This window comes from Hyla sarda, chromosome 7 (genome assembly GCF_029499605.1).
Source record: "Hyla sarda isolate aHylSar1 chromosome 7, aHylSar1.hap1, whole genome shotgun sequence".
In the NCBI taxonomy this organism is placed as follows: domain Eukaryota; kingdom Metazoa; phylum Chordata; class Amphibia; order Anura; family Hylidae; genus Hyla; species Hyla sarda.
The window spans coordinates 118,573,244-118,600,788 of record NC_079195.1 but is presented as its reverse complement, the minus strand read 5'-3'; the positions used below and the strand labels follow the sequence as shown (position 1 = coordinate 118,600,788).

Sequence of the window (27,545 nt, the reverse complement as noted above, 5' to 3'; positions counted from 1 at the left end):
TAGGAGCCATCAGGATTAAGCACAGGATACATGGGAGTAGCTCTTTCGGGTATATCAAGATGGCTGCCAGGGGTGGGGCCGGAAGTAGGAGTGACACAAGTTGGCTGCCAGGGGCCGAAGTGGGAGTACCCATACTTCCGTGTATACCAAGATGGCCACCAGTTCCAGATATGGAAGGGGCAGGTGTTTTCAGTTCATTACTGGGGGGGCGGAAACTGGATGTAGCCTATGGGCACCACAACTATAACACGTATCTCGCTAGGGGGCGCTCTTGGCACCACAATTAAAACATATCCACCATGGATTGCCATCATAGGGCGGTGGCTGACGTAAAACATTGATGGGGGTTGGGGGAATTTTTTATCAATATTAAGACATTTATGGTACACATTAGTGCTGGGCGGTATACCGGTTCATACCGAATACCGACTTTTTTCCTGCACGATATGAATTTTTCCCATACTGCAATACCGGTTGGGCCCCTTCCCCCCCCTCTCGATTGAATGAATTATCAGCCGCACATCGGGGAACTAATCATATGTGACCCGCGGGCGCTGTTCTGGTTCCCCCCAATGAATTATCAGCCCAGCACTGTGCTGTCCCCCACATCGGGTAACCAATCATAAGTCACCTGCAAGCACCGCTCTCTTCGTCCTCCTGTGAGTTGCAGGCTGCCGGCGCTGGAACTCTGTACTGTACTACATATTCCTTGTGCCCAGGCTGCAAAAATAAACAAAATAAACTTTAACTTACGTTCCTACGTTTCCCCTTTTGCTCCGGTAACAGCCTCATGCTCGGGATGGGAACGTCACAGAGCCGTCATCCTATCACCGGCCGGCTCCTTACATGACAGTGCGCTCAACCTATCACCGACCGAGGCAGGACATCGCTGCGGCCGGTGATAGGCTGAGCGCACTGTCATGTAAGAAGCCGGCCGCTGTTACCGGAGCAAAGGGGAAACGTAGGAACGTAAGTTAAAGTTTATTTTGTTTATTTTTGCAGCCCGGGCACAATTAATATGTAGTACAGTACAGAGTTCCAGCGCCGGCAGCCTGCAACTCACAGGAGGACTAAGAGAGCGGTGCTTGCAGGTGACTTATGATTGGTTACCCGATGTGGGGGACAGCGCAGTGCTGGGCTGATAATTCATTGGGTGGGAACCAGAACAGCGCCGCGGGTCACATATGATTAGTTCCCCGATGTGGGGACAGCGCACTGCAGCTGATAATTCATTCAATCGAGAGGGGGGGGGAGGGGCCCAACCGGTATTGCAGTATGGGAAAAATTCATATCGTGCAGGAAAAAAGTTGGTATTCGGTATGAACCGGTATACCGCCCAGCACTAATGTGTACCATAAATGTCTTAATATTGATAAAAAATTCCCGCTCTCTTCGTCCTCCTGTGAGTTGCAGGCTGCCGGCACTGGAACTCTGTACTGTACTACATATTCCTTGTGCCCGGGCTGCAGAAATAAACAAAATAAACTTTAACTTACGTTCCTACGTTTCCCCTTTGCTCCGGTAACAGCCTCATGTTCGGAATGGGAACGTCACAGAGCCGTCATCCTATCACCGGCCGGCTCCCTACATGACAGTGGACTAAGCCTATCATCGACCAAGGCGGGACATCGCTGCGGATGGTGATATGCTGAGCGCACGGTCATGTAAGAAGCTGGCCAGCTCCTTACATGACAGTGGGCTCAGCCTATCACCGACCGAGGCGGGACATCTCTACGGCCGGTGATAGGCTGACGGCTCTGTGATGTTACCATGCCTAGCGTGAGGCCGTTACCGGAGCAACGGGGAACCTAGGAAGGTGAGTTAAAGTTTATTTTTGCAGCCCGGGCACAGGAATATGTAGTACAGTACAGATTTCCAGCGGCGGCGGCCCGCAACTCCCAGGAGGACAAGGAGAGCGGTGCTTGCGGGTAACATGATTAGTTCTCCGATGTGGGGGACAGCGCAGTTATGATTTTTTCCAGAAGTACGACAAAAGAAAACCTATCTATGTAGAGTATCATTTTAACTGTATGGACCTACAGAATAATGATAAGGTGTCATGTTTACCGAAAAATGCACTGTGTAGAAACGGAAGCCCCTAAAAGTTACAAAATGGCGTTTTTTCTTCAATTTTATTGCACAATGAATTTTTTCTGTTATGCCGTGGATGTTTTGGTAAAATGACTCTCACTGCAAAGTAGAATTGGTTGCGCAAAAAATAAGCCATAATATGGATTTTTAGGTGGAAAATTTAAAGGGTTATGATTTTTAAAAGGTAAGAAGGAAAAAATGCTGAGTCTTAAAGGGGTTAAGATATGTGTACATATTTTTGTCATGCACAAGTTTGACTTGTTTTGCTTCTAAGCAATTATTAACCTTGTTCTTCTCCCCAAATATGCAAGTGTCATTTTGACATTAATTTATCTATATGCAAACAGTGCAATCTTGATTGTCATGCTGCACTGGTGGGGGAGAGGCTGATTTCTGTCTGGTCAGCCAATATTGAGCAAAGAACTAAGCAGATGTAAAAGAAGTCATTTTATCAATTAAAATATATAGGTGATTATATACATTTATATATTATATGTGTGTATAATAAATCCATTACACAGTGAGGCTCTGTGCAGCTGTTAATCAAGCCAGTGCAGAGAAACACTTCCTGGGTTTGGTCTCCTGCCGGGCCGTGAGGAGACCAAACTCACTGTATTAATTGCAGAAGGGAACAGAACCGACCTAGTGGCTGTTTTTCTATTACATTTTAAACATATTTATGTTGATAATTTTAAAAGCAAGTGAAGGGGAAAGTGTCTGCTAAATACACAAGGAACACTATATTAAAAGGTTTATTTGGTGACAGGTACTCTTTAAGCAATTTTAAAGGTGGGTTCCTAAATTTGAATAGGGAATTAGCCCCCTGGGGGCCGTTTTGGTCTTTAGGAGTTTTGTGCTTATAAGGGCTACCCTGGAACCCTCAAGGGAGTGTCTGCATTAAATACACACCTGCAAACAACGATATCTAGATGCAAAGAAAACTGAGCACTGTCCGCATAGTGAAGCCACAGGGATGCACAACCAAAAAAATGGGTAATAACAACTGGTTGGCCACTAAGGGCTTATTCACACTACAAGCTGGTGCTTAGACCGCTCAGAAATGCATTGTCTCAATAGAAGGCGATGCATTTCCAAGTGGATTCCGCCAAAAGAATGAACATGTTCATTCTTTTTCCGTAGTCTGGAGTCTGGAATTTCCACTGTGGAATGTCTGCCGTGGATATTCCATAGTGTGACTGGTGCAGCAGAATCCCATTGGGGGAGATTTATCAAAACATGTACAGAGGAAAAGTTGCTGAGTTGCCCATAGCAGCCAATCAGATTGCTTCTTTTATTTTTCAGAGGCCTTTTCAAAAATGAAAGAAGCAATCTGATTGGTTGCTATGGGCAACTCAGCAACTTTTTCTCTGGACAGGTTTTGATAAATCTCCCCCATTGTGAACAATGGGAGGCTGCTGGACCTTATTTTCCAGGCAGAATTTTGAAGCAGAATTTCCCTTGGAAATTACATAGTGTGAATGAGCGCTAACAGTATGATGGTAATATGTATGGTTATATTTTTTGCTTTTTGTATATTAGTAGTATTTGGTTACTGTATGGATGTTATTTAGAGGTATACATTATCATACATAGAAAATTGTCCTATAGCTATGTTGTCTTGGATATATATACAATACAATAATATATACAAACTTGTCCCCGGGTCGAAGGGATTCTAGTTGTGGCCATACATGTATACCTTTATTTACTGAGACATGTGGTCCATGAGCTGGAATCACAAGAAAAACACATAACACTACCACTTAAATGGTCACTATTCCGGCATCTTACTTCCATGTGAACATGTTTGTAAATCACTTAATTTACTATAAAAGCCCTAAAGTCTTAAAGGGGTACTCCCGTGGAAAACCTTTTTTTTTTTTTCAACTGATGCCAGAAAGTTAAACAGATTTGTAAATTACATCTATAAAAAAAAAATCTTAATCCTTCCAGTACTTTTTAGAGGCTGTATAATACAGAGGAATTGTTTTTCTTTTTGGATTTCTCTTATGTCATGACCACAGTGCTTTTAGGAACTGTCCAGAGAAGCATATGTTTGCTATGGGGATTTTCTCCTGCTCTGGACAGTTCCTAAAATGTGACATAAATTGCACACCAATAAGGTCCTGTACACGACCGATTTAATAAACCTCTAAGCCAAGTATCAATGTAACTAATAATCACCAACTGACCAACACCAGTGAATAGAGGTGGCTTAAAACATCACTTTTAATATATACTCAATAAAAGTAGAAAGTACAATCAGTGCCGTTCCGTGCATGTACTTGATAATCTTTAATCCAAATTATAACTGCTAAAAGCAAATATAATTATATCCAAGCTAGAAGTGCTATACTGTAATACAAGCACATCCAACCATGAAATCAAGCTGATGTGACAAATCACTTGGGGTCACCCAGCAAATAGTTACTCCTTCAGTCATCCAATAATGGCGACTGAGTCTCCCAACGCGTTTCTATCGCCTGTTACGGCGGTGTCATCAGGGGAGGTATTGACATAGGAGTCAATCAAAAGTAGACCGTCAGGGTATGTACCAACTGAACGGACTAAGTCAAGGGGCTGCAGCATGTAACCATACACAACATGCGGCAGCCTCTTAGCTATGGTACTTAGATATATAAAACATCAAAATAAGATTTTTTTTTTTTTTTTTAAAAGAACCATATGATTATGTTACTTGAAGTCCAGCACCAACAGAGGCCTTTCTTAACCACCTCCGATTGGCTGCCTATTGCGTGACTTCAAGAAGAATTACCGGTGGCGCGCACTCCCGCAGTGGCGAACCGCGCTGGGCTGGATGTCAGCCAGCCTCTTCGCCACTGCGGGAGTGCGCGCCACCGGTAATTCTTCTTGAAGTCACGCAATAGGCAGCCAATCGGAGGTGGTTAAGAAAGGCCTCTGTTGGTGCTGGACTTCAAGTAACATAATCATATGGTTCTTTTTTTTTTTTATCTTATTTTGATGTTTTATATATCTAAGTACCATAGCTAAGAGGCTGCCGCATGTTGTGTATGGTTACATGCTGCAGCCCCTTGACTTAGTCCGTTCAGTTGGTACATACCCTGACGGTCTACTTTTGATTGACTCCTATGTCAATACCTCCCCTGATGACACCGCCGTAACAGGCGATAGAAACGCGTTGGAAGACTCAGTCGCCATTATTGGATGACTGAAGGAGTAACTATTTGCTGGGTGACCACAAGTGATTTGTCACATCAGCTTGATTGTGCTTTGATGTAGCACACTTTTTTCATGGTTGGATGTGCTTGTATTACAGTATAGCACTCCTAGCTTGGATATAATTATATTTGCCTTTAAGTACCAGGGCGTACCTGTACGCCCTTGGTCCCAAAGTGGTTAAGCATTCCCTTTACTTTTTTGGTCACTCATTTCTCTGCATACTTCGGTCCACTGTCTGTTGTGAGGGAAATTCCATCTCTACAGCAAAGAGACCAAAAAGCAGGAAGTGGGGAGGAAGACTAAGAAAGTGTTAGGCTGGGTTCACACCACGTTTTTGCAATACAGTTCCCATATCAGGTTTTGATTTAAAAAGACAACTAATAAAAACGGATTCCTCAAAACCTGACTCAGGTGTACAAATTTTAATCCTTATACGGTTAAAAACCATATACGGTTTGACAAATGATGTTGCATCCGTTTTTTAAGAAAAAAACGTATACGTTTTTAACTTTCCATTACATTATGAATAAAGTTTCACTTGTTTCATTGAAATTCAAAGAAAAACAAAACTGTGCAAAGTCAAAAACCGGATGGTGAAAACTGGATGGAACCATACACACATAAGGTTCTGTACAGGGTTCCCATTGACTCCCATGTTAAAAAAAAAAAATGTATATGTTTCAATTTTTCACCTGGACCAAAAACCGTGGTAGACTACGGTTTTGGATTCAGGTAAAAAAACTGACAAAACCATACAGGATTCAAAGCGGACACAACCTGATGCATCTTTTGGCATATGGTTTTCAATGGAGAGTCAATGCATATGGTTTTCAAATACAGTTCCGTACGGTTTTCAAATTAAAACCGTATACGGGAACTGTATTGCAAAAACGTGGTGTAAACCCAGCCTTATGGTGGAGAGGAAGCTGGGGCTTTGTGCATGCTTCCTGAGCCTGCCTGCTTCCTTCATGCTTTTCCTGAGAAAAAAAAGTTCCTGAAAAGTGAACTTTCTCTCTCATCCTTTACTATCATAAAGTTCTTGGCAGCTCCCATTTGTGTAAATGCCAGTGTTCTTACTATTTTACAATATTCTTCTACCCCCTCCTTTCAGTTATCATCGTCAGCAGCAGTTGACTGCTTTGGCCAGGGCTTCTTTTGTCATGCAACTCCTTCCTTGCTGTGATCCACTTTGCTGCTGTTTACTTTCTGCTCACACAGCACCTTGTAGACCGCATTCATCAATAACTCCCTTCTCCCTTAAAGGGGTACTCCGGTGCTTAGACATCTTATCCCCTATCCAAAGGATAGGGGATAAGACGCCTGATAGCGGGAGTCCCGCAGCTGGGGACGCCGTGATCATGCACGCGACACCCCGTTTGTAATCAGTCCCCTGAGCGTGTTTGCTCCGGGTCTGATTATGGTCGACCTCAGGGCCCACGCTCCGGGGACTGATTACAAACTGGGTGCCGTGTGCATGATCACGGGCGTCCCCAGCTGCGGGACTCCCGCGATCAGGCATCTTATCCCCTATCCTTTGGATAGGGGATAAGATGTGTAAGCACCGGAGTATCCCTTTAACATACGATCTACAATAAAGTATTGTAAGTAATTTCCCAACACAGTGCAGCCTGTTCAGTCCAGTGCACACATTTACCAGCACTATGTCATGGCTTAACAAGATGGGATATGTGCTGTCCTGTAATTGGCCAGACAAGTAAGGGAAAGGAATTCCTGTGTACCACTGGAAAATATCCCAGCTCTAGTCTCACTGCCTAAAATAAAAGAATGATAAATAGCTCTGTACCATGGTGGGATTTATCAGGGGCTGGATAACAGCAGTAAGAACACTAAAATCACCTTTAGATCACTCTGAAGGATTAATGTAAAAGTAAAAATATGCTTTATGCTGCCTATACACAATACTTTATCGTTGTGTGAATCCACAATCATTGGTTGGTGTGATCAACTAATGTCTTTGGGGTCAGTTATACTACATAGGGAATAAATGAGATGAGCTTGAATTTCCCCTGCCTCTGATTTCATAATTTCCCCTGGGATAAGCAGCACCGGAGGTGTCTGGCAGCTGCTCTTCTCCATTGCTTTAAAGGGATTAACATGCTCATTCAGCTGACAATTATTTTATGTCTTTTGGCATCTTGTAATAAATTATGTCAAAGAAAAGATGGAAGATTTAGATGCAAAAAAGTAAAATTGCATACGGGTTAAGATGAATGAATATGTTAAGTGTAGGATATATGATAATAAATGTTCAAATGTGAAATATTGGAGTTAGTGTGCATGATTCCTAGGATGAAAGAGTTTAGGGAAGGAAAATGGTATTGAGATTGAAAGGTTTAAGGGAGATTAGCTTGTATTGACTAGAACCAAATCCGTTTAGGAACAAGAAAGAAGGTTATAAAAGTGAAATAAATTAATTGAATCTATTCTTTTTGTATGTGGCCAGCAAGCATAATCCATAAATCTACCACTACTTTCAAGATGGCCAAGGACAAGATGAATGGCAGGTATGTTACTACTTCTTGACTTTGCTGCAAGGTTTTAAATAAGATCCCCAGTTACATCTACAGTATGTTCACTTTTAGTACTGTGCATTACTATGGGATCCTCGGAGAGAGGGGGCCCATCTCATTCCATTTTCTATTGGTAGAAAACAATGCAAAATGTTAAAATTTTTCATGAAATTTTAGAATTTTTCACCAAGAAATGATGCAAGCATTGACGAAAATTTACCACTATGTTAAAGTAGAATATGTCACGAAAAAACAATCTCTGAATGAAATTCATAAGTAAAAGCATCCCAGAGTTATTAATGCTTAAAGTGACAGTGGTCAGATGTGCAAAAAATGCTCCCGTCCTTAAGGGGTTAAACAACATAATGTAACTCCAAGTCAATCACACTTCTGTGAAATCACAGAAGCAACACTGATTGACAATCAATTTCACATGTTGTGCAAATGGAACAGACAACAGGTGGAAATGATAGGCAATTAGCAAGACACCCCCCCCCCCCCAATAAAGGGAGTGGTTCTGCAGGTGGTGACCACAGACCACTTCTCAGTTCCTATTCTTCCTGGCTGATGTTTTGGTCACTTTTGAATGCTGGCAGTGCTTTCACTCTAGTGGTAGCATGAGACTGAGTCTACAACCCACACAAATGGCTCAGGTAGTGCAGTTCATCCAGGATGGCACATCAATGCGAGCTGTGGCAAGAAGGTTTGCTGTGTCTGTCAGCGTAGTGTCCGGAGCATGGAGGCGCTACCAGGAGACAGGCCAGTACATCAGGAGACGAGGAGGAGGCCGTAGGAGGGCAACAACCCAGCAGCAGGACCGCTCCCTCTGCCTTTGTGCAAGGAGGAGCACTGCCAGAGCCCTGCAAAATGACCTCCAGCAGGCCACAAATGTGCATGTGTCTACTCAAACTAGTGCTGGGCGGTATACAGGTATGAACCGGATACAGTTTTTTTTTCTCCCACGGTATGGATTTTTGCCCATACCGCTATACCGGTCGGGCCCCTCCCCCACCCTCCGGATGAATTGTAGAGCCCAGCGCGGCTAATCCATTTACTGTGTCCCCGCGAGCACGATCAATCCCCACCGCTAGCGGGGTCCCTGTGCCCACTAGCGGTGTCAAATGTGCCCCCCGCGAGCGCTGCCATCACCGCTAGCGGGGTCCCTGTGCCCACTAGCTGTGTCAAATGTGCCCCCAGCAAGCGCTACCATCACCGCTAGCGGGGTCCTTGTGCCCACTAGCGCTGTCAAATGTGCCCCCGCGAGCGCTACCATCACCGCTAGCGGGGTCCCTGTGCCCACTAGCGGTGTCACAAGAATTCCGAGCACGGCTCTGTTCCCTGTCCCTGTCAGCTCTTAGGGTACGGGAACAGATTTAAAAGCCTCGCGCGCAGCTAACGTAGTACTGCACAGGCGCAGCACTATGCAAATGGTGTAGGGCTAAAGTAGGCAGCGCTAGGAGCCTAGCATTGGCCCTATGCTATTTGAGTTGTACTGCGCATGCGCAGTACTACTTTAGCTGCACGCGAGGCTTTTAAATCTGTTCCCGTACCCTAAGAGTTGACAGGGACGGGGAACAGAGTCGTGCTCAGAATTCTTGTGACACCGCTAGTGGGCACTGGGACCCTGCTAGCGGTGATGGTAGCGCTCGCGGGGGGGCACATTTGACACCGCTAGTGGGCAACAGGGACCCCACTAGCGGTGATGGTAGTGCTCGCGGGGGGCACATTTGACACCGCTAGTGGGCACAGGGACGGGGGGGGGGGGACAGGCGGTAATACCGTGATACCGCGATAGGAAAAAAAAATACTGTGATATTAATTTTAGTCCATATCGCCCAGCACTAACTCAAACTGTCAGACACAGACTCCATGAAGGTGGTATGAGGGCCCAACGTCCACGGGTGGGGGTTGTACTTACAGCCCAACACCGTGCACGACATTTGGCATTTGCCAGAGATTGGCAAATTTGCCACTGGTGCCCTGTGCTCTTCACATTGGAAAGCAGGTTCACACTGAGCACATGTGACAGACGTGACAGAATCTGGAGATGCCCTGGGGAATGTTTTGCTGTGTGCAACATCATCCAGCATGACCGGTTTGGCAGTGTGTCAGTAATGGTGTGGCGTGGCATTTCTTTGGGGGGCCGCACACCCCTCCCTGTGCTTGCCAGAGGTAGCCTGACTGCCATTAAGTACCGAGATGAGATCCTCAGACCCCTTGTGACACCATATGGTGGTGAAGTTTGCCCCGGGTTCCTCCTAATGCAAGACAATGCTAGACATCATGTGGCTGGAGTGTGTCAGCAGTTCCTGCAAGAGAAAGGCATTGATGCTATGGACTGGCCCGGCCGTTCCCCAGACCTGAATCCAATTGAGCACATCTGGGACATCATGTCTCGCTCCACCCACGAACACCACGTTGCACCACAGACTGTCCAGGAGTTGGCGGATGTTTTAGTCCAGGTCTGGGAGAACATCCCTCAGGAGACCATACACCACCTCATCAGGAGCATACCCAGGCATTGTAGGGAGGTTATACGGGCACGTGGAGGCCACACACACACACACACACACACACACACACTACTGAGCCTCATTTTGACTTGTTTTAATGACAATATATCAAAGTTGAATCAGTCTGTAGTGTGGTTTTCCACTTTCATTTTGAGTGTGACTCCATATCTAGACCTCCATGGGTTGATAAATTTGATTTCCAGTGATAATTTTTGTGTGATTTTGTTGTCAGCACATTCAACTATGTAAAGACGAAAGTATTTCATATGATTAGTTCATTCATTCAGATCTAGGATGTGTTGTTAGTGTTCCCTTTATTTTTTTGAGCAGTGTATAAGGTAAATGTCTGATCAGCAGCCACAGAATTAGCCTGGTGCGTGAACATCAACGTCTGGTAATACAACCGTAGAAACAGCTAAAATATGAAACCTGTGTATTGGAGCTTCACCAAGACTAAGATCGGGTATAAGATGAATTTATTAACTTAAAACGACGAGTTTCGATCCTGGCCCATGATCTTAATCAGGTCCAGATGAAGATCCTGGTCCAGGATCGAAACGGGTAGTTTTAAATTAATAAATTCATCTTACACCTGATCCCACTCTTGGTGAAGTGCCAATATACAGGTTTCGTATTTTAGTGTCTCTATGAAAAGCAAATGGGAATAAAAACTAGACTTTTCTGCCTTTGGATGGCAAAATCAGATACCATGATAGGGGCTTGTTTTTACCTTTGCTATGGGGCCCCCTTTTTCCTTTGTGCCTACTGCCTCGCTCTAACAACTATCTAACAGTATCAGCTGTTTGAAATGTGACATTCCCTTTAATAGAGGTGATCAAAGAATACAGTGGACTCATAGTTATGACCACATGACTACTTAGCCCAGAATGAGCAGAGCTTTACATGAATAAACCCTGGAACTTTTCCCACATAACTATATATCCATCTGCTCCGCTCCTCCTGCTCTATAAATTATATTTTTTGACATATAAAAATCAATTGGGAATGTATATGTTCCAGAAGTAGCTCCTACGTAAATTGGAATCTGTCACCTTTATCTTGTGCATCACTCAAGAACTAGAAACAACAGTAGCTTATGTTCACTGGGACACATCTTCTCATGCAGTATATTAATAGATTGCAAAAAAGCATGGAAGGATCTCTTTACCCCACTCTTTACTCTTTACTCCACCCTGGTCCCTCTGTTTACTTATTCTATTGATGTGACGTTCTGAGCACACTGAAGTAGATACCAAGGGTGGCAGGACAGCACATCAATAGGGTAAATAAACAGATGGACTGGGTTGGAGTGGGCAAATGGAGAACAGTGTAATTTATTATTTTCTAGCCATAAGAGGCAGTAGTTAAATTTTGTTTTTTTAAATCAGGGAACCCCTTTTTTAGAGGACCCATCACTATGTAAAGCATGGAGAACCAGGAGGCTCACCTAACTAACTGCTGCTGCCTCCAGTACTCGGTGATGCTTTTCTTTTCTTTACAGTCCCCCTCCATTCCTAAGATATGATTCCCTATTGTCTGTGCACCTAATATGCAAATGAAATGTTGGCAAGCCAAGAGGGTCTGAACGCAGCGATCCTTTAGAGGCGAAGCTACCCTACATGCTCTGAGGCTGTCGTAAAGGGGTTTTCTCATCTGATTTGCCTCTTTCAGATCTGCACAGTGCCAGCCTCCTCTCTCTTTCTCCTTTCAGCAGTGAGTGCTCTTGCTTTGTGGTTAGCACTTTAGGCCCTGTTTATATATGCGTATGGTCCGGTGGTGTTTTCCTCCAGAGCAGTAAAAAAACACTATAGGGAAACTAATTGTACAACGGATCCTATTCATTTGAATAGGACAATTCACATTCATTCAGCATCTTGAGTTGCATGGTGGAACACGCTGCATGGATGCCAGACAGGGAAATGCATCTTGCTGCTATCCCCTGTCCGGCATGCACAATGAACACCAGATCCTAAACAACTGTTGCACTTTTGCCATCAGTTGGGGCATTAGTTGAGGTGAGTTTTAGGCTGGGTTCACTGAGCCGGACATACAGTCATGGCTGTAAATGTTTGCACCCCTGAAATTTTTCTAGAAAATGAAGTATTTCTCACAGAAAAGGATTGCAGTAACACATGTTTTGCTATACACATGTTTATTCCCTTTGTGTGTATTGGAACTAAACCAAAAAAAGGGAGGAAAAAAAGCATAATGGACATAATGTCACATCAAACTCCAAAAATGGTCTGGGCAAAATTATTGGCACCCTTTCAAAATTGTGGAAAAAGAAGATTGTGTCAAGCATGGGATGCTCCTTTAACCCCTTAAGGACCCAGGGATTTTCCGTTTTTGCACTTTCGTTTTCTCCTTTCGTTTTTTCTTTCCTTCTGTCAATTTTGCTCCTAAAAATCCATATGATGGCTTATTTTTGCGCCAACAATTCTACTTTGTAATGACATCAGTCATTTTACCCCAAAATTTACAGCGAAACGGAAAAAAAAATTATTGTGCAACAAAATTGAAGAAAAAATGACATTTTGTAACTTTTGGGGGCTTCTGTTTCTACGCAGTACATATTTTGGTAAAAATGACACCTTATCTTTATTCTGTAGGTCCATACGATTATAATGATCCCCTACTTATATAGGTTTGATTTTGTCGGACTTCTGGAAAAAAATCATAACTACATGCAGGAAAATTTATACGTTTATAATTGTCATCTTCTGACCCCTATAACTTTTTTATTTTTCAGCGTACAGGGAGGTAAGAGGGCTCATTTTTTGCGCCGTGATGTGAAGTTTTTAGTAGTATCATTTTTTGATAGCTTTTTATAAATTTTTTCATGATCTAAAAAGTGACCAAAATACGCTATTTTGGACTTTGTCATTTTTGAGCCCGTTCGCAATTGACCGTGCGGTTTAATTAACAATATATTTTTATAATTCAGGCATTTCCGCACGTATGTTCCCACATGTTTATTTTTATTTACACTGCTCTTTTTTTTTTTAAATGGGAAAGGGTGATTCAAACTTTTATTAGGGAAGAGGTTTAATGATCTTTATTAACTTTTTTTCACTTTTTTTTTGCAATGTTATAGCTCCCATAGGAGACTATAACACTGCACACACTGATCTTTTACATTGATCATTGTTATCCCATAGGTTAAAATTGATCAATGATTCTGCCGCTTGACTGCTCATGCCTGGATCTCAGGCATTGAGCAGTCATTTGGCGATCAGACACACAGGAGGAAGGTAGGGGCCCTCCTTGTGTTCTGCAGCTGTTCGGGACGCTGCTGCAGTCCCGAACAGCCAACTGAGCTAGCCGGGAGCAGTTTACTTTCACTAAAGGGTTAGTAGCACGCGGCACCGTGATCAGTGCCGCGCACTATTAGCCACGGGTCCCGGACGTTATTAGAGGCCGTACTCACCCCGCGTTATGGAAAGGGAGCGGACTCATGGCGTACAGATACGCCCTAGGTCCTTAACAGGTTAAACTCACCTGGGGCAAGTAACACGTGTGGATAATATTAAAATCACACCTGAAAGCAGATAAAAATGAGAAAAGTTTACTTAGTCTTTGCATTGTGTGCCACACTAAGCATGGACAACAGAAAGGAGAACAGAATGGTCTTAGGACTTGAGAACCAAAATTGTGGAAAAATATCAACGATCTCAAGGTTACAAGTCCATCTCCAGAGATCTAGATTTGCCTTTGTCCACAGCGCCAAACATTAGCAAGAAGTTTGCAACTCATGGCAGGATAGTCCGGATAGTGGATAAGCAGCCCCAAACAAGTTCCAAAGATATTCAAGCTGTCCCCTGTTTTGGGGTTGTTTTGCTGCCTCTGGCACTGGGTGCTTTGAATGTGTGCAAGGCATCATGAAATCTGAGGATTACCAACAGATTTTGGGTCGCACTGTACAGCCCAGTGTCTGAAAGCTGGGTTTGCGTCCGAGATCTAGGTCTTCCAGCAGGACAATGACCCCAAACATACGTCAAAAAGCACCCAGAAATGGATGGAGAGTTCTGAAGTGGCCAGCAATGAGCCCAGATCTAAATCCCATTGAACACCTGTGGAGAGATCTTAAAATTGCTGTTGGGAAAAGGCGCCCTTCCAATAAGAGAGACCTGGAGCAGTTTGCAAAGGAAGAGTGGTCCAACATTCCGGCTGAGAGGTGTAAGAAGCTTATTGATGGTTATAGGAAGTGACTGATTTCAGTTATTTTTTCCAAAGAGTGTGCAACCAAATATTAAGTTAAGGGTGCCAATAAATTTGTCCAGCCCATTTTTTTTGAAGTTTGGTGTGATATTATGTCCAATTTGCTTTTTTCCCTCCCTTTTTTGGTTTAGTTCCAATACACACAAAGGGAATAAACATGAGTATAGCAAAACATGTGTTACTGCAATCCTTTTCTGTGAGAAATACTTAATTCTCTAGAAAAATCTTAGGGGTGCCAACATTTGCGGCCATGACTGTATGTGAACCCAGCCTCAGACATATCTGCAGGATAACATTGAGCAGCACTGTCTGTAAGTAAGGCTCACGCTGATAGGACTGGCTGTAAGGTAGCTCTGCCTCTGAAGGAGTCATTTACACCGCTCATTTGAATGTTAGATGCAAGACAACTGGGCATCATAACTCAGAAACAGGAGGGCCTATAAAGAAATGTAAAGTACTGTTGCTGTCCAGGAGGCAGCGGCAGTTTGATGACCTTCCTGGTTCTTTATTCTGCATAAAATGCTGCATGAGTAACATCGTCATGTCCATTTTGCATTCTTTCTGCTGGTGGCGTGAGATATAGAAAAATTTATTTTTGTTATTTTATGGAAAATGGCCCAGATTTAAAAAAGCTGTCTGAAAAACAACAACCGTGTACTATGCCCATAGCGACCAATCACAGCTCAGCTTTTACCTTACTATAGCTGTGATTGGTTACTATGGGTAAATTAGACAGTTTTAGTAGGTATGGCCCATTGTCTTGCTGGTGGTGTTTTCTTCCTCACATAGCCACAGTTGTTGTAAAGCTTTTTGTTTAATATTGAAGCAATGTTATATACTCGAGTATAAGCGGAGTTTTTCAGCACGATTTTTCATGCTGAAAACGCCCACCTTGGCTTATACTCGAGTGAACTCTCCACCTGTCAATCCCTTCTCAGTGGTCTTCAACCTGCGGACCTCCAGATGTTGCAAAACTACAACTCCCAGCATGCCCGGACAGCCGATGGCTGTCCGGGCATGCTGGGAGCTGTAGTTTTGAAACATCTGGAGGTCCGCAGGTTGAAGACTACTGCGGCCTTCGTCATCATCCAGACCCCCCCTTTAGTTTTCTACTCACCTCCCCTCGGTGGGAAGGAAGGGTGAGCTGGTCCGGACCATCTATGCTGCAGGGACCGTCCGGTGGGGAGGATTAGTCGTTCCGGGCTGTCCATATTCACCGGGAGGCCCTCTTCTCCGCTCCTGGCCCGGCCCCGTACTAGTGACGTTGCCTTGACGACGACGCACAGGGACGTCCCTGCGCATGAACATCCCTGTGCGTCGTCGTCAAGGCAACGTCACTAGTCCAGGGCCGGAGCAGAGAAGAGGGCCTCCTGGTGAAAATGGACAGCCCGGAATGACTAACCCTCCCCACTGGACGGTCCCTGCAGCATAGATGGCCCAGACCAGGTCACCCTTCCTTCCCACCGAGGGGAGGCGAGTAGAAAACTAAAGGGGGGTCTGGATGATGACGAAGGCCGCAGTGGTCTTCAACCTGCGGACCTCCAGATGTTTCAAAACTACAACTCCCAGCATGCCCGGTCATGCTTCCTTTCGGCTATCTATAAAGCTCTTATTTTTATTATAGATAAATCAGATGAGCTTCTGGATTTGTACACCTGGTTTCTATAGGCAATTGGGCTTTGTCTATCCCTGTATGAGAGAATATGAAATTCTTCATGTAACAGTATTTAGTAAATTAGACTATTTTGTATAGAGTAGTTGAATATCATTGGCAGAGGTTATCTGTCTGTATATCTATCTGGAGATCACTGCAGTGTTTGTATATGCCATCAGAATGTATCCAACTATTATGGAATTCTGTAGTGATCTCCAACTATTTTGGTGTGGGCCTCTGAGCAGTGTTTGTGCACCAGCCTGCACCCACTGCTAAGCTGCTATTTTGATGCGCTGCTCTCCTTGGACTTTTGTATATATTATCTCTTAGGTATCAATTGCTGTTCCATGAAGGTATAACAGATACAGGCCTCACTGTTTCTGTGTATACTCTATTTTCCATTACAAGTAATCAGCTGCACTTTACTCCCATAACTTTGGATCAAAGTGCATAAAGACCAATATAATGCATAGTACTTGTAGTTTTATCGCTACCATTCTGTGAAGGTGCTGCTGGGGACAGAGACAAGGTTTGCCAATAACAACCAATCACAGCTCATCTTTTATCACCAGGGCTTGTTAAAATATAAAAGCTGAGCTGTGATTTGTTATGAGAAACTAGGCAGTTTTTGTCCTCAGACAGGTTGGTAAATCTGGGCTTGGCATAGTAGCACTATTAATATTAGGTTATGTTCAAGCCACATTATTCTACTTATTAGGCAGTATACACCAGGAGTGTTCCTTGATGTATATAGCCATCAAGGAAAGCACAGTTATAAGTGACTGTAATAATGATAGTAATGATGAAGGTACGCTGACAAATACCATCCCAATGGAGGCCACAAGAATACTATTTTGGCCTCGTTCAATGAGGGCCTTTGTCTACTTTAGCATATACACTGGGAGCTCTCCCGGGACATACACTAAAGGTGTTCGCCCAAAGAAAAAAATACATCTGCTGTATGTAAATGTATAGTGTTTTTCCAGCTAATGAAACATTAATCTTTTCTTTTCTCTTGCTTTACAGCCTGCACTTGCTAGATCTGCCTTGGGAAGATGTGCTTGTTCCTCATATCCTTTCCTATTTACCCTTGAGGCACATCATAAGTTTGCAGAGAGTCAGTAAAGCGTTCCAGTCTTTAGTTCAGCTATATCTGGCCAATTGCCGCAGCTTTGATTCCACCCAGGTAAACTATAAAAAAAAAAAAAAAAAAAAAAAACTTTATGGAAGGAAAATTTATCAATGTTTTTTTCAGAAAGCTTGACTTATATAAAAAAAAAAGTTGCTCATTTTTGCCTTCTATTTAAGAGTACTAAACAGTTGCAAATTTTTGTGCAAAAGTTGCTAATTTTTGTGCAAAATACAGAAAAAAGTCAGAATTTTGCGCAAATAAGTAATTACTCAAAAATTTTCAACATTGCCAAATTCCCCCTATGAATTTGTTTGTAATATATGTAATATTTTCTGTGTCATCTGCATGCAGAAACTATTTTCACATCTTGTGTAAATCCTATATAAATTCTAAACCTTTGTTTTTGTTTGTTCTATATTTTGGATTGATTCTTTGAGGTCATATTATACTCTGTATACCATATATACTCGAGTATAAGCCGACCCGAATATAAGCCAGGGCCCCTAATTTTACCCCAAAATCCCAGGAAAAGTTATTGACTCGAGTATAAGCCTAGGGTGGGAAATACATCATCCCCCCTGTTATCATCCAGACCCCCCATCATTAACACCCTCATCATCATCCCCCCTTCATCATCCCCCCTTCATCATCACCGCTTGCCATCATCCCCCCCTTCATCATCACTGCCTGTCATCATCCCACACCCCCCCTTGTCATCATCCCCTTATCATCCCCTTGTCATCATCCCACACCCCCCCTTCATCATCCCCTTGTCATCATCCCCACCCCCCTTCTTCATCCCCTTGTCATCATCCTCTTGTGAACTCTCCGCCCTCAGTGGTCTTCAACCTGCGGACCTCCAGAGGTTTCAAAACTACAAGTCCCAGCAAGCCGATGGCTGCCCAGGCTTGCTGGGAGTTGTAGTTTTGAAACCTCTGGAGGTCCGCAGGTTGAAGACCACTGAGGGCGTAGAGTTTACTCGAGTATAAGCCGAGGGGGGTGTTTTCAGCACGAAAAATCGTGCTGAAAAACTCGGCTTATACTCGAGTATATACGGTACCCAACTTCACACTGATGTTTGCCTCTTCACTACTCTACATTTTTATAGAAAAGTATAGATAAACGTTTCAGTTTTTCTTTATTTTCGTTTTCAAAAGTCACCAAATGGCATCAGTACAAGTTTATTTGACAAACACAAAAAAGCGGAATGATAATATATCAACAATCATATTATTTTCTGACACACAGAAGAGAATACTTTTCTCGTTATTCCCTACTTCAAACAAGTGCTGCACCCTGTAAACATTTTTAATTGCTGAAAACTTGGCAGTACAAGGATTGAAGTTGCTGTACTCTATTAGGATCCATTATGGTTTCTTTAAAAACAGATCTGTCATAAATTAAAACCTTGGATGTGGAAGTGAACAGAGTCCTAATAAAGCTCTCTAGGTGTTTTTCCCATTTTCACCCATGTTTCACTACTAGGTCATGTGATCACCGGTCTGATAACCAAAATATTACATGCTCTAACAGGAGGTGGCATCCTTTGTGTCTGACTTCCTGTAAAGTACAGGATTATATGATCACCTATCAAATCCCTCCTGGCAGTTCTCAGACCCTCTTCTCCTCACCAAACTATCTGTATGTGCCTCTATGTGTAGAATGCGGATTTCTCTATTGGACCAGGAGTGTAGGGATATACAGTAGTTATCAAGTCCATACACTGATTAGCTGCAGAGTTGTACAACTCCCCTGTTTTACATTGCCTGTCTTTACTTCATAAAGTCACACTTCCTATCCTATATTTTGTCTTTGCACAGACACACAGGCAATAGCTGCAGGAACAAGACAGCATTTTTTTCACCCAAAAATATACACATTTTTAACGAATGTATATTACAAATATTTTGCAAGGGACAGGTATGCTTAACCACCTAGGGACCCAGGGCATACCTGTACGCCTGTGGGAATTTCGGTCCCCACCGCGCGCTGGGCAGGGACTGGACGGGGGTGACTTCTGATATCTATCAGCAGGCACCTTGTGCAAATGCCCAGGGGGGTCCTGGTAAATTCAGACCGGCAAAATGCGCCAATTCCGGGTCATACGGGTTTCCGGTGACCTGTAAAATAAGGGGGATCGGGAGTGTCCAAGACACCCACGATCCCCCTGAAGGGATAGGAGTTAGGTGGTAGGGGTGCCACCCCTCCTATCCCTGCTATTAGTCTGAAGCGACCGACCAATAGCAGATCGGGGACGGGGGGGGGGGTTAAAGTTCGGTCTCCCCGTTCTGCCTACCCACAGTATTGCTGGCAGAACAGGGGAACTGTCCTGTGACTGGCGCCGGAGGTCCACTTTCCATCGGCGGCGATCGGCGGCAGCAGCAGGCGGCGATGACGTGCGGCTTGCTCCCTGGTGCTGACTACGGAAGCCGGTGAGTTGCCTAGCAAAAGCTGGAGGGCTACAGTTAGGAGATCATTGTGCGGTGGTTTCTAAACCGTGGCCCTCTAAATCTTGCAAAACTACAACTCCCAGCATGCATGAACAGCAAACGTACCTCCAGCTGTTGTATAACGACATCACCGAGCATGCCCTTACGCGATCAGTACATACTGGGAGTTGTAGTTTTGCAACAGCTGGAGGCACTCTGGTTGGGAAATACTGAGTTAGATAACAGAACTTAACTGATGGTTTTCCAACCAGTGTGCCTCCAGCTGTTGCAAAAGTACTACTTCCAGCATGCATAGTCTGTCAGTGCATGTTGGGAGTTGTAGTTTTGCAACAGCTGGAGGTTCCCCCCCCCCCCCACCTATGTGAATGTACAGGGTAGTTTACAGTGATTTTCCTGCTTCAAGTTTGAGCTGCGGCAAATTTTCCGCCGCATCACAAGCTCCTAGTGGGAAACTCACCGTAAACCACCGCCAGTGTGAATGTACCCTAAAAACACTACACTACACTAACATATAATAAAGGGTAAAACACTACATATACACCCCCTTAAAACGTATTGAACGGCAGTGTTTCCAAAACGGAGCCTCCAGCTGTTGAAAAACAACTCCTCCCTAGGGCCACATATAGGGTATTTCCGTACTCGGGAGAAATTGCACTACAAATTTTGGGGGGGCTTTTTCTCAGTTTACCCCTTATGAAAAGGAAAAGTTGGGGTCTACACCAGCCTGTTAGTGTAAAAAAAAAAAAAAAAATGTCACACCAACATGCTGGTGTTGCCCCATACTTTTTATTTTCACAAGAGGTAAAAGGAAAAAAAGATCCCCAAAATTTGTAACGCAATTTCTCCTGAGTACGGAAATACCCCATATGTGGGCGTAAAATGCTCTGCGGGCGCACAACAAGGCTCAAGAGTGGCTGATTTTACAGCGGCTCTGACATAAACGCAAACAAATAAATACCCACACGTGACCCCATTTTGGAAACTACACCCCTCACGGAACGTAACAAGGGGTATAGTGAGCCTTGACACCCCACAGGTATTTGAAATGTATGGCAAACTTCGAGGAGGATAGGAATTCCGGCGCTGACCAAGGAGGAGACAGTGGAGCCAGGTGTGTAACGAACAGATTTAATCCAATGCGACGCGTTTCACCGCCTGATGAAACCGCGCAAGCGTGGTGAAACGCGTCGCATTGGATTAAATCTGTTCGTTACACACCTGGCTCCATTGTCTCCTCCTTGGTCAGTGCCGGAATTCCTATCCTCCTCAAAGTTTGCCATACATCTCCTTACTGTTTTTAGGAAGGCTGCAGACCAGGATCATCTTATCAAATACATATACTGGTTGTGTGGGAATGCACACAACCTGGCAGGGTGAGCCTTTACTTTTTCCCTCCCCTCCCACACACCTGTGATCCCGTTGATTCTCCACAAGGGAGCGCCTGTTTTTCTTTGTTTTACACACAGGTATTTGAGGAATTTTTGTTAAAGTTGGTTGGGAAAACGAAAAAAACAACACTTTTTTAACTAAAATGCTGTTGTGACCCTAAATTTTTCATTTTCTTCATTTTCACAAGGGAAAATAGGAAAAAAAGCCTCCCAAAATGTGTAACCCCCATACAAAGAACATACCCCATATGTTGATAGTAAACTGCTCTTCGGGCAAAGAGAGGGAGCGCCATTGGGATTTTGGTGACAAAATTTGTCAGGAATTGAAGGCCACGTGTGTTTACAAAGCCCCCATAGTGCCAGAACAATGGAACCCCCCGCCCCCCCACGTGACCCCATTTTGAAAACTACACCCCTCACGGAATGGTATAAGGGGTACAGTGATCATTTACACCCCACAGGTGTCTCACAGATTTTTGGAACAGTGGTCCTTGAAAATGAAAAATGTAATTTTTAATTTGCTCAGCCCACTGTTCCTAAGACCTGTCAAATGCCAGTGGGGTGTAAATACTCACTGCACCCCTTAATAAATTATGTGAGGGGTGTAGTTTCCAAAATGTGGTCACATGTGAGGGAGTCCACAGTTCTGGCACCACGGGGTGGTTTGTAAACGCACATTGCCCCCGACTTCTATTCCAACCAAATTCTCTCTCCAAAAGCTCAATGGCGCTCCTTCTCTTCTGAGCATTGTAGTTCGCCCTCAGAGCACTTTACATTCACATATGGCACATATAGGGTATTTCCATACTCAAGAGATGGGGTTACAATTTTTTTTTTTTTTTGGGGGGGGGGGGGGGGCATTTTCTCCTATTACCCCTTGTAAAAATGTAAAATTTGAGGAAAAACCAGCATTTTAGTGAAATTTTTTTAAAATTTTCATTCACACATCCGAATTTAATGAAAAGTCGTCAAACACCTGTGGGGTGTTAAGGCTCACTGTACCCCTTGTTACGTTCCTTGAGGGGTGTAGTTTCCAAAATAGTATGCCATGTGACTTTTTTTTTTGTTTTGTTTTTTCTGTTCTGGCACCATAGGGGCTTCCTAAATGTGACATGCCCCCCCAAAAACCATTTCAGCTAAAATTGCATTCCAAAGGTGACTCTGTCTCTTCTGAGCATTGTAGTGTGCCCGCAGTGCACTTGATGTCCACACATGGGGTATTTCCATACTCAGAACACATTTTCTCCTACTACCCCTTGTAAAAAATATAAAATTTGGGGAAAAAACTGCATTTTAGTGAAAAAAAAATTCATTTACACATCCAACTTTAATGAAAAGTCGTCAAACACTTGTGGGGTGTTAAGGCTCAGTGGACCCCTTGATACGTGTTTTTTTTTTTTATTTTTTTTTTGCAGTTCTGGCACCATAGAGGATTCCTAAATGTGACATGTCCCCCAAAAATTATTTCAGAAAAACTCTCTCTCCAAAACCCCATTGTCGCTCCTTCCCTTCTGAGCCCTCTAGTGCGCCCGAAGAGCACTTTACATACACATATGAGATATTTCCTTACTCGAGAAAAATTGGGTTACAAATTTTAGGATGATTTCTCTACTTTTACCCCTTATAAAAATTCAAAAACTGGGTCTACAAGAACATGCGAGTGTAAAAAATGAAGATTTTGAATTTTCTCCTTCATTTTGCTGCTCTACCTGTTAAACACCGCCGTCACGCCCCCTCCCAAAGACATGAATGGAGGGGGCGTGGCGTGACGTCAATTCCCCAGTCCCGGAAACTCTGAGGTTTCCGAAACTGGAGATTCAGCACCCGCATAGAAAGCGGGTACTGCAGGGAGATCACCGGGGGGCACCTAAAAATCCATATGATGGCTTATTTTTTGCACCACCAATTCTACTTTGTAATGACATCAGTCATTTTACCCAAAAATCTACGGCGAAATGGAAAAAAAAAATCATTGTGCAAAGAAATTGAAGAAAAGATGCCATTTTGTAACATTTGGGGGCTCCCGTTTCTACGCAGTACATTTTTCGGTACAAATGACACCTTATCTTTATTCTGTAGGTCCATATGATTAAAATGATACTCTACTTATATAGGTTTGATTTTGTCGTACTTCTGGAAAAAATCGTAACTACATGCAGGAAAATGTATACGTTTATAATTGTCATATTCTCACCCCTATAACTTTTTTATTTTACTGCGTATGGGGCAGTATCAGGGCTTATTTTTTGTGCTGTGATCTGAAGTTTTTAGCGGTACCATTTTTGTATTGATCGGACTTTTTGATCGCTTTTTATTAATTTTTTTCATGATATAAAAAGTGACCAAAAATGTTATTTTGGACTTTGGAATGATTTTTTTTTTCTTTACACCATTGACCGTGCAGTTTAATGATATATTTTTATAGTTAGGACATTTACGCATGCGGCGATACCACATATGTTTATATTTATTTACATGTTTGTTTTTTTTATGGGAAAAGGGGAGAGATTTGACTTTTATTAGGGAAAGGGTTAAATCACATTTATTAACTTTTTTTTTACACTTTGTTTTTTTTGCAGTGTTATAGCTCCCATGGGGGGCTATAACACTGCACACACTGATCTCATACACTGATCACTGATCAATGTTATCGGCGGTCAATTGCTCAAACCTGCATCTCAGGCTTGGAGCAATCAATCACCGAATGGACACGCCGAAGGAAGGTAAGAGGACCTCCGCTCGTGTCCTAGCTGATCGGGACACCACATTTTGACTGCGGTGGTCCCGATCAGCCCCACTGAACAGCCGGGAAGCTTTTACTTCCTTTTAGATGCAGCGTTCAAAGTTGAACACCGCATCTAAAACGAAAGTAAAAGCTTCCCGGTTGCTCAGTGGGGCTGATAGCTGCCGTGCGCTATTAGCCCCTTGGGACCGACGCAATATGACATGGGGTCACGACCCCGTGATATATCGCGGGAGCCGGCCAAGGACGTAAATATACGTCATTGGTCGTTAAGGGGTTAAATCAACTGGTGCCAGAAAGTTAAACAGATTTGTAAATTACGTCTATTAAAAAAAATCTTAATCCTTCCAGTACTTAGTAGCTGCTGAATACTACAGAGGAAATTCTTTTGTTTTTGGAACACAGTGCTCTAGCACAGTGCTCTCTGCTGACAGCTCTGTCCATTTTAGGAACTGTCCAGAACAGCATATGTTTGCTATGGGGATTTTCTCTAACTCTGGACAGTTCTTAAAATGGACAGAGATGTCAGCAGAGAGCACTGTGCTCATGATGTCAGCAGAGAGCTCTGTGTTCCAAAAAGTAAAGAATTTCCTCTGTAGTATTCAGCAGCTATTAAGTACTGGAAGGATTAAGATCTTTTAATAGAAGTAATTTACAAATCTGTTTAACTTTCTGGCACCAGTTGATTTAAAAAAAAAAAAAAGTTTTACACCGGAGTACCCCTTTAAAGTTTTTAGGGCACCCTTTTTGGGAAACACTGCTACACAGTTTAAATATATAGATAGAGATATATCTCCACAATAAAGCCCTACTAAAACATAATTTAAAAAAAATATAAAAAAAATATATATATATGTTGTGTATATATACATTACATATATTTGAATACGAATACATATACACACGTATATATATAGATGGGAGTTGTAGTATTGCAAAATCTGGAGGGCAAAAGTTTGGTGACCACTACACAGTGGTTTCAAAACCGTGCACTTCCATCTGTTGCATAAATAAAACTCTCAGCATGCCCTTTAGCTGTCAGTGCATGCTGGGAGTTGTATTTTTGCATCATCAAGCATGCCCGGACAGTCCAGGCTTACTTGGAGTTGTAGCACTGCAACATCTCGCCCATTCAGATGTTGCCGAACTACAAATCCCAGCATGCCTGCACAGTCTGGGCATGCTGGGAATTGCAGTTTTGCAAGATCTGAAGGGGAACAGTTTGGAGACCACTAGAGTGTGGTTTCCTAAATGAGCCCTTCCAGCTGTTGCATAACTACAACTCACAGCATGCCCTTTGGCTGTCAGTGCATGCTGGGAGTTGTAGTTTAAAAAAAAAAATAATTAGATAAGCAGCAGTTTCCCCACATTAGGTAGTATAGATTCCCCACGTAAGGTAGCATAGATTCCCCACATTAGGTAGCATAGATTCCCTGCATAAGGTAGCATAGTATCAAACCCCCTCCACACACACACACACACACACACAGATACACACTCACCTGGCCACTGACATCCAGACCCAGTGAGCGGCGCGGCAGGGGAGCTGTAGCCAGACGACAACCCCCCCCCCGGCTTGCAAAGAAAAAAAACAACAAAAAAACTAAACAAACAGAGAGTCATACTCACCACCACTATTACTGCCCCGGTCAGTGCAACTGACGTGGGTTTCTGCGGCCGCTCATCTCTCTCCTCTGCGCTCACGGGCGTTACTAGGCAGAAGAGGTCTCCCGCTCTCCCTCGCAGATGGAGAGTCAGGTGGTCTGTCTCAGCAATTGAGCCATGTGATTGCCGTTTCAGAGATGCCAGAACAGGGAGGCAGAAAAGGGGTTTTGATCATATTTCACTGGTGGAAGGCGTGTACATTTTTTTTTATAAATGTTTATTGCAAAAATAAAAAACTATGAAGGAGGAAACTAATAATAGATAAAAATTATTAACTGAACTATCCCTTTAAAGAAGACCCGTGGTCTCTCCTGACATTCCTGTTTTAGTGAATACTTGTTTCTAGAACATCTTGTGCGTTCACACTGCGGAATCTCCGCTCGCTGAATTCCGCGAGCGGAGATTCCGCCTGGCGGTCGCCGCCGATAGTGTTTCAGCGCTAGGGTCGCAGGACACTGAGTGTCACCATTGATGGCTATGCAGTGGGCGCGGAATCCGGGCAAAGAATGAACATGTTCTTTCTTTGTGCGGAACAATTTCAGCGGCGGAATTGTCCGCCGCAGAAATTCCGCAGTGTGAATGGGTCTCGCGGAGACCCATTCACACCAATGTTAAGTTCACATTCCGCGGGAATTCCATAGTGTGAACGCACCCTTACTCTCACTAGAAATGTATGATTAAAGGGGTATTCCGGCTTTATACATCTTATCCCCCATCCAAAGGATAGGGGATAAGATGTATGATCGCAGGGGTTCCGGTGCAGCCCCTGGCATTCTGTGCTGGGCACTGCCTCAGAGACGGGGACGTGACATCAGGCCACGCCCCCCCTCAATTCATGTCTGTGGGAGGGAGTGTGACTGTTATCAGTTGGGGGGGGGGGGGGGGTTTCCATGCACTGTCTGCCCACTATCCAATCAAAACTAACATTGCTATGAAGTGTAGAGACACACTCCCAACTGGTAACACCCAATAGGCTATTAAGTCATTTGTAATAAGAATAACAGGAATGGCACAACGCAGATGTAAGAGAAGGTAATCCAGTATTGTTAATGAGAAATACATGTATATCCCAAAAAGAGACAAGTCAGGAGAGGCCACGGGGCCTCTTTAAATTTCTTAATATTTGTTTTGTTAAAGTAGAAGCTTCTCCTTAAAAATGCCTCTCATCTTTTCCAGAAGTGCAAACCGGTCAGGATGTGTTGGCATGTGATAAATTCATCTCAAGGTTTTCCCATAATAGTTAAGTCAGGAGACTTGGAAATAATATCATGAGATGAATTTACCTTCCACTAAAGAATCAATTGTGAGATATGAAGCGATCGATATATATTTCACTTGGCTTCTCCCTCTTCACAATCAATAATTATACAGTTAGGTAATTGAAATGAGCAACGTAGAATAATATCCTCTCTGTAGTCAGAAGTTATCAATGAAGATGTTATAAGAGACATACACTTGTCTGTAAGATCAGGCCTGAAACAATATATTAAGTCTTTATATACTGAGTAGTAGGTGGCATGGCTGGTTGACAAATGATGTTACCTAACCAAAGAAAACAGTTACATAGTACAAAAAATGCAATTTCAAACATGGCATCTTAGATTCTGGAAATATCAATGAACATAATCAATAGTTTCTGTTCATTGCAATATATTTTCTTATATAGTTCATGATAAACGGCCAATAAATATAAAGGGGGAGATTTATCAAAACTTGTCCAGAGGAAATCCGATCACTTCTTTTATTTTGCAGAGGCCTTTTCAAAAATAAAAGAATCTGATTGGTTGCTATGGGCAACTCAGCAACTTTTCCTCTGGACAGGTTTTGGTAAATCTCCCCCAAAGTGAATATTTCTATTTGCAGTGTGATTGTTGTATAATGGGTATACATATATTTGTTTAAGCGATTACTAGGGCAATGACTGGCTGGCATAACATAAGAGAGTCCATACATTCTTAT

The 27,545-nt window shown here is 43.3% G+C and overlaps 1 protein-coding gene across 5 annotated transcripts in view; it reads left to right on the top strand.

Annotated features, from left to right (window-relative positions):
- FBXL15 (F-box and leucine rich repeat protein 15) overlaps positions 1-27,545 on the top strand; it is a 167,343-nt gene that overhangs the window by 112,973 nt on the left and 26,825 nt on the right. For all 5 annotated transcript variants that reach the window (XM_056530570.1, XM_056530568.1, XM_056530569.1 and 2 more), the window contains exons 2-3: positions 7,757-7,817; positions 17,235-17,394. In XM_056530570.1, coding sequence (XP_056386545.1) covers positions 7,792-7,817; positions 17,235-17,394 — 186 coding nt within the window. In that variant the 5' untranslated portion in view covers positions 7,757-7,791. The remainder of the gene's footprint in view (positions 1-7,756; positions 7,818-17,234; positions 17,395-27,545) is intronic.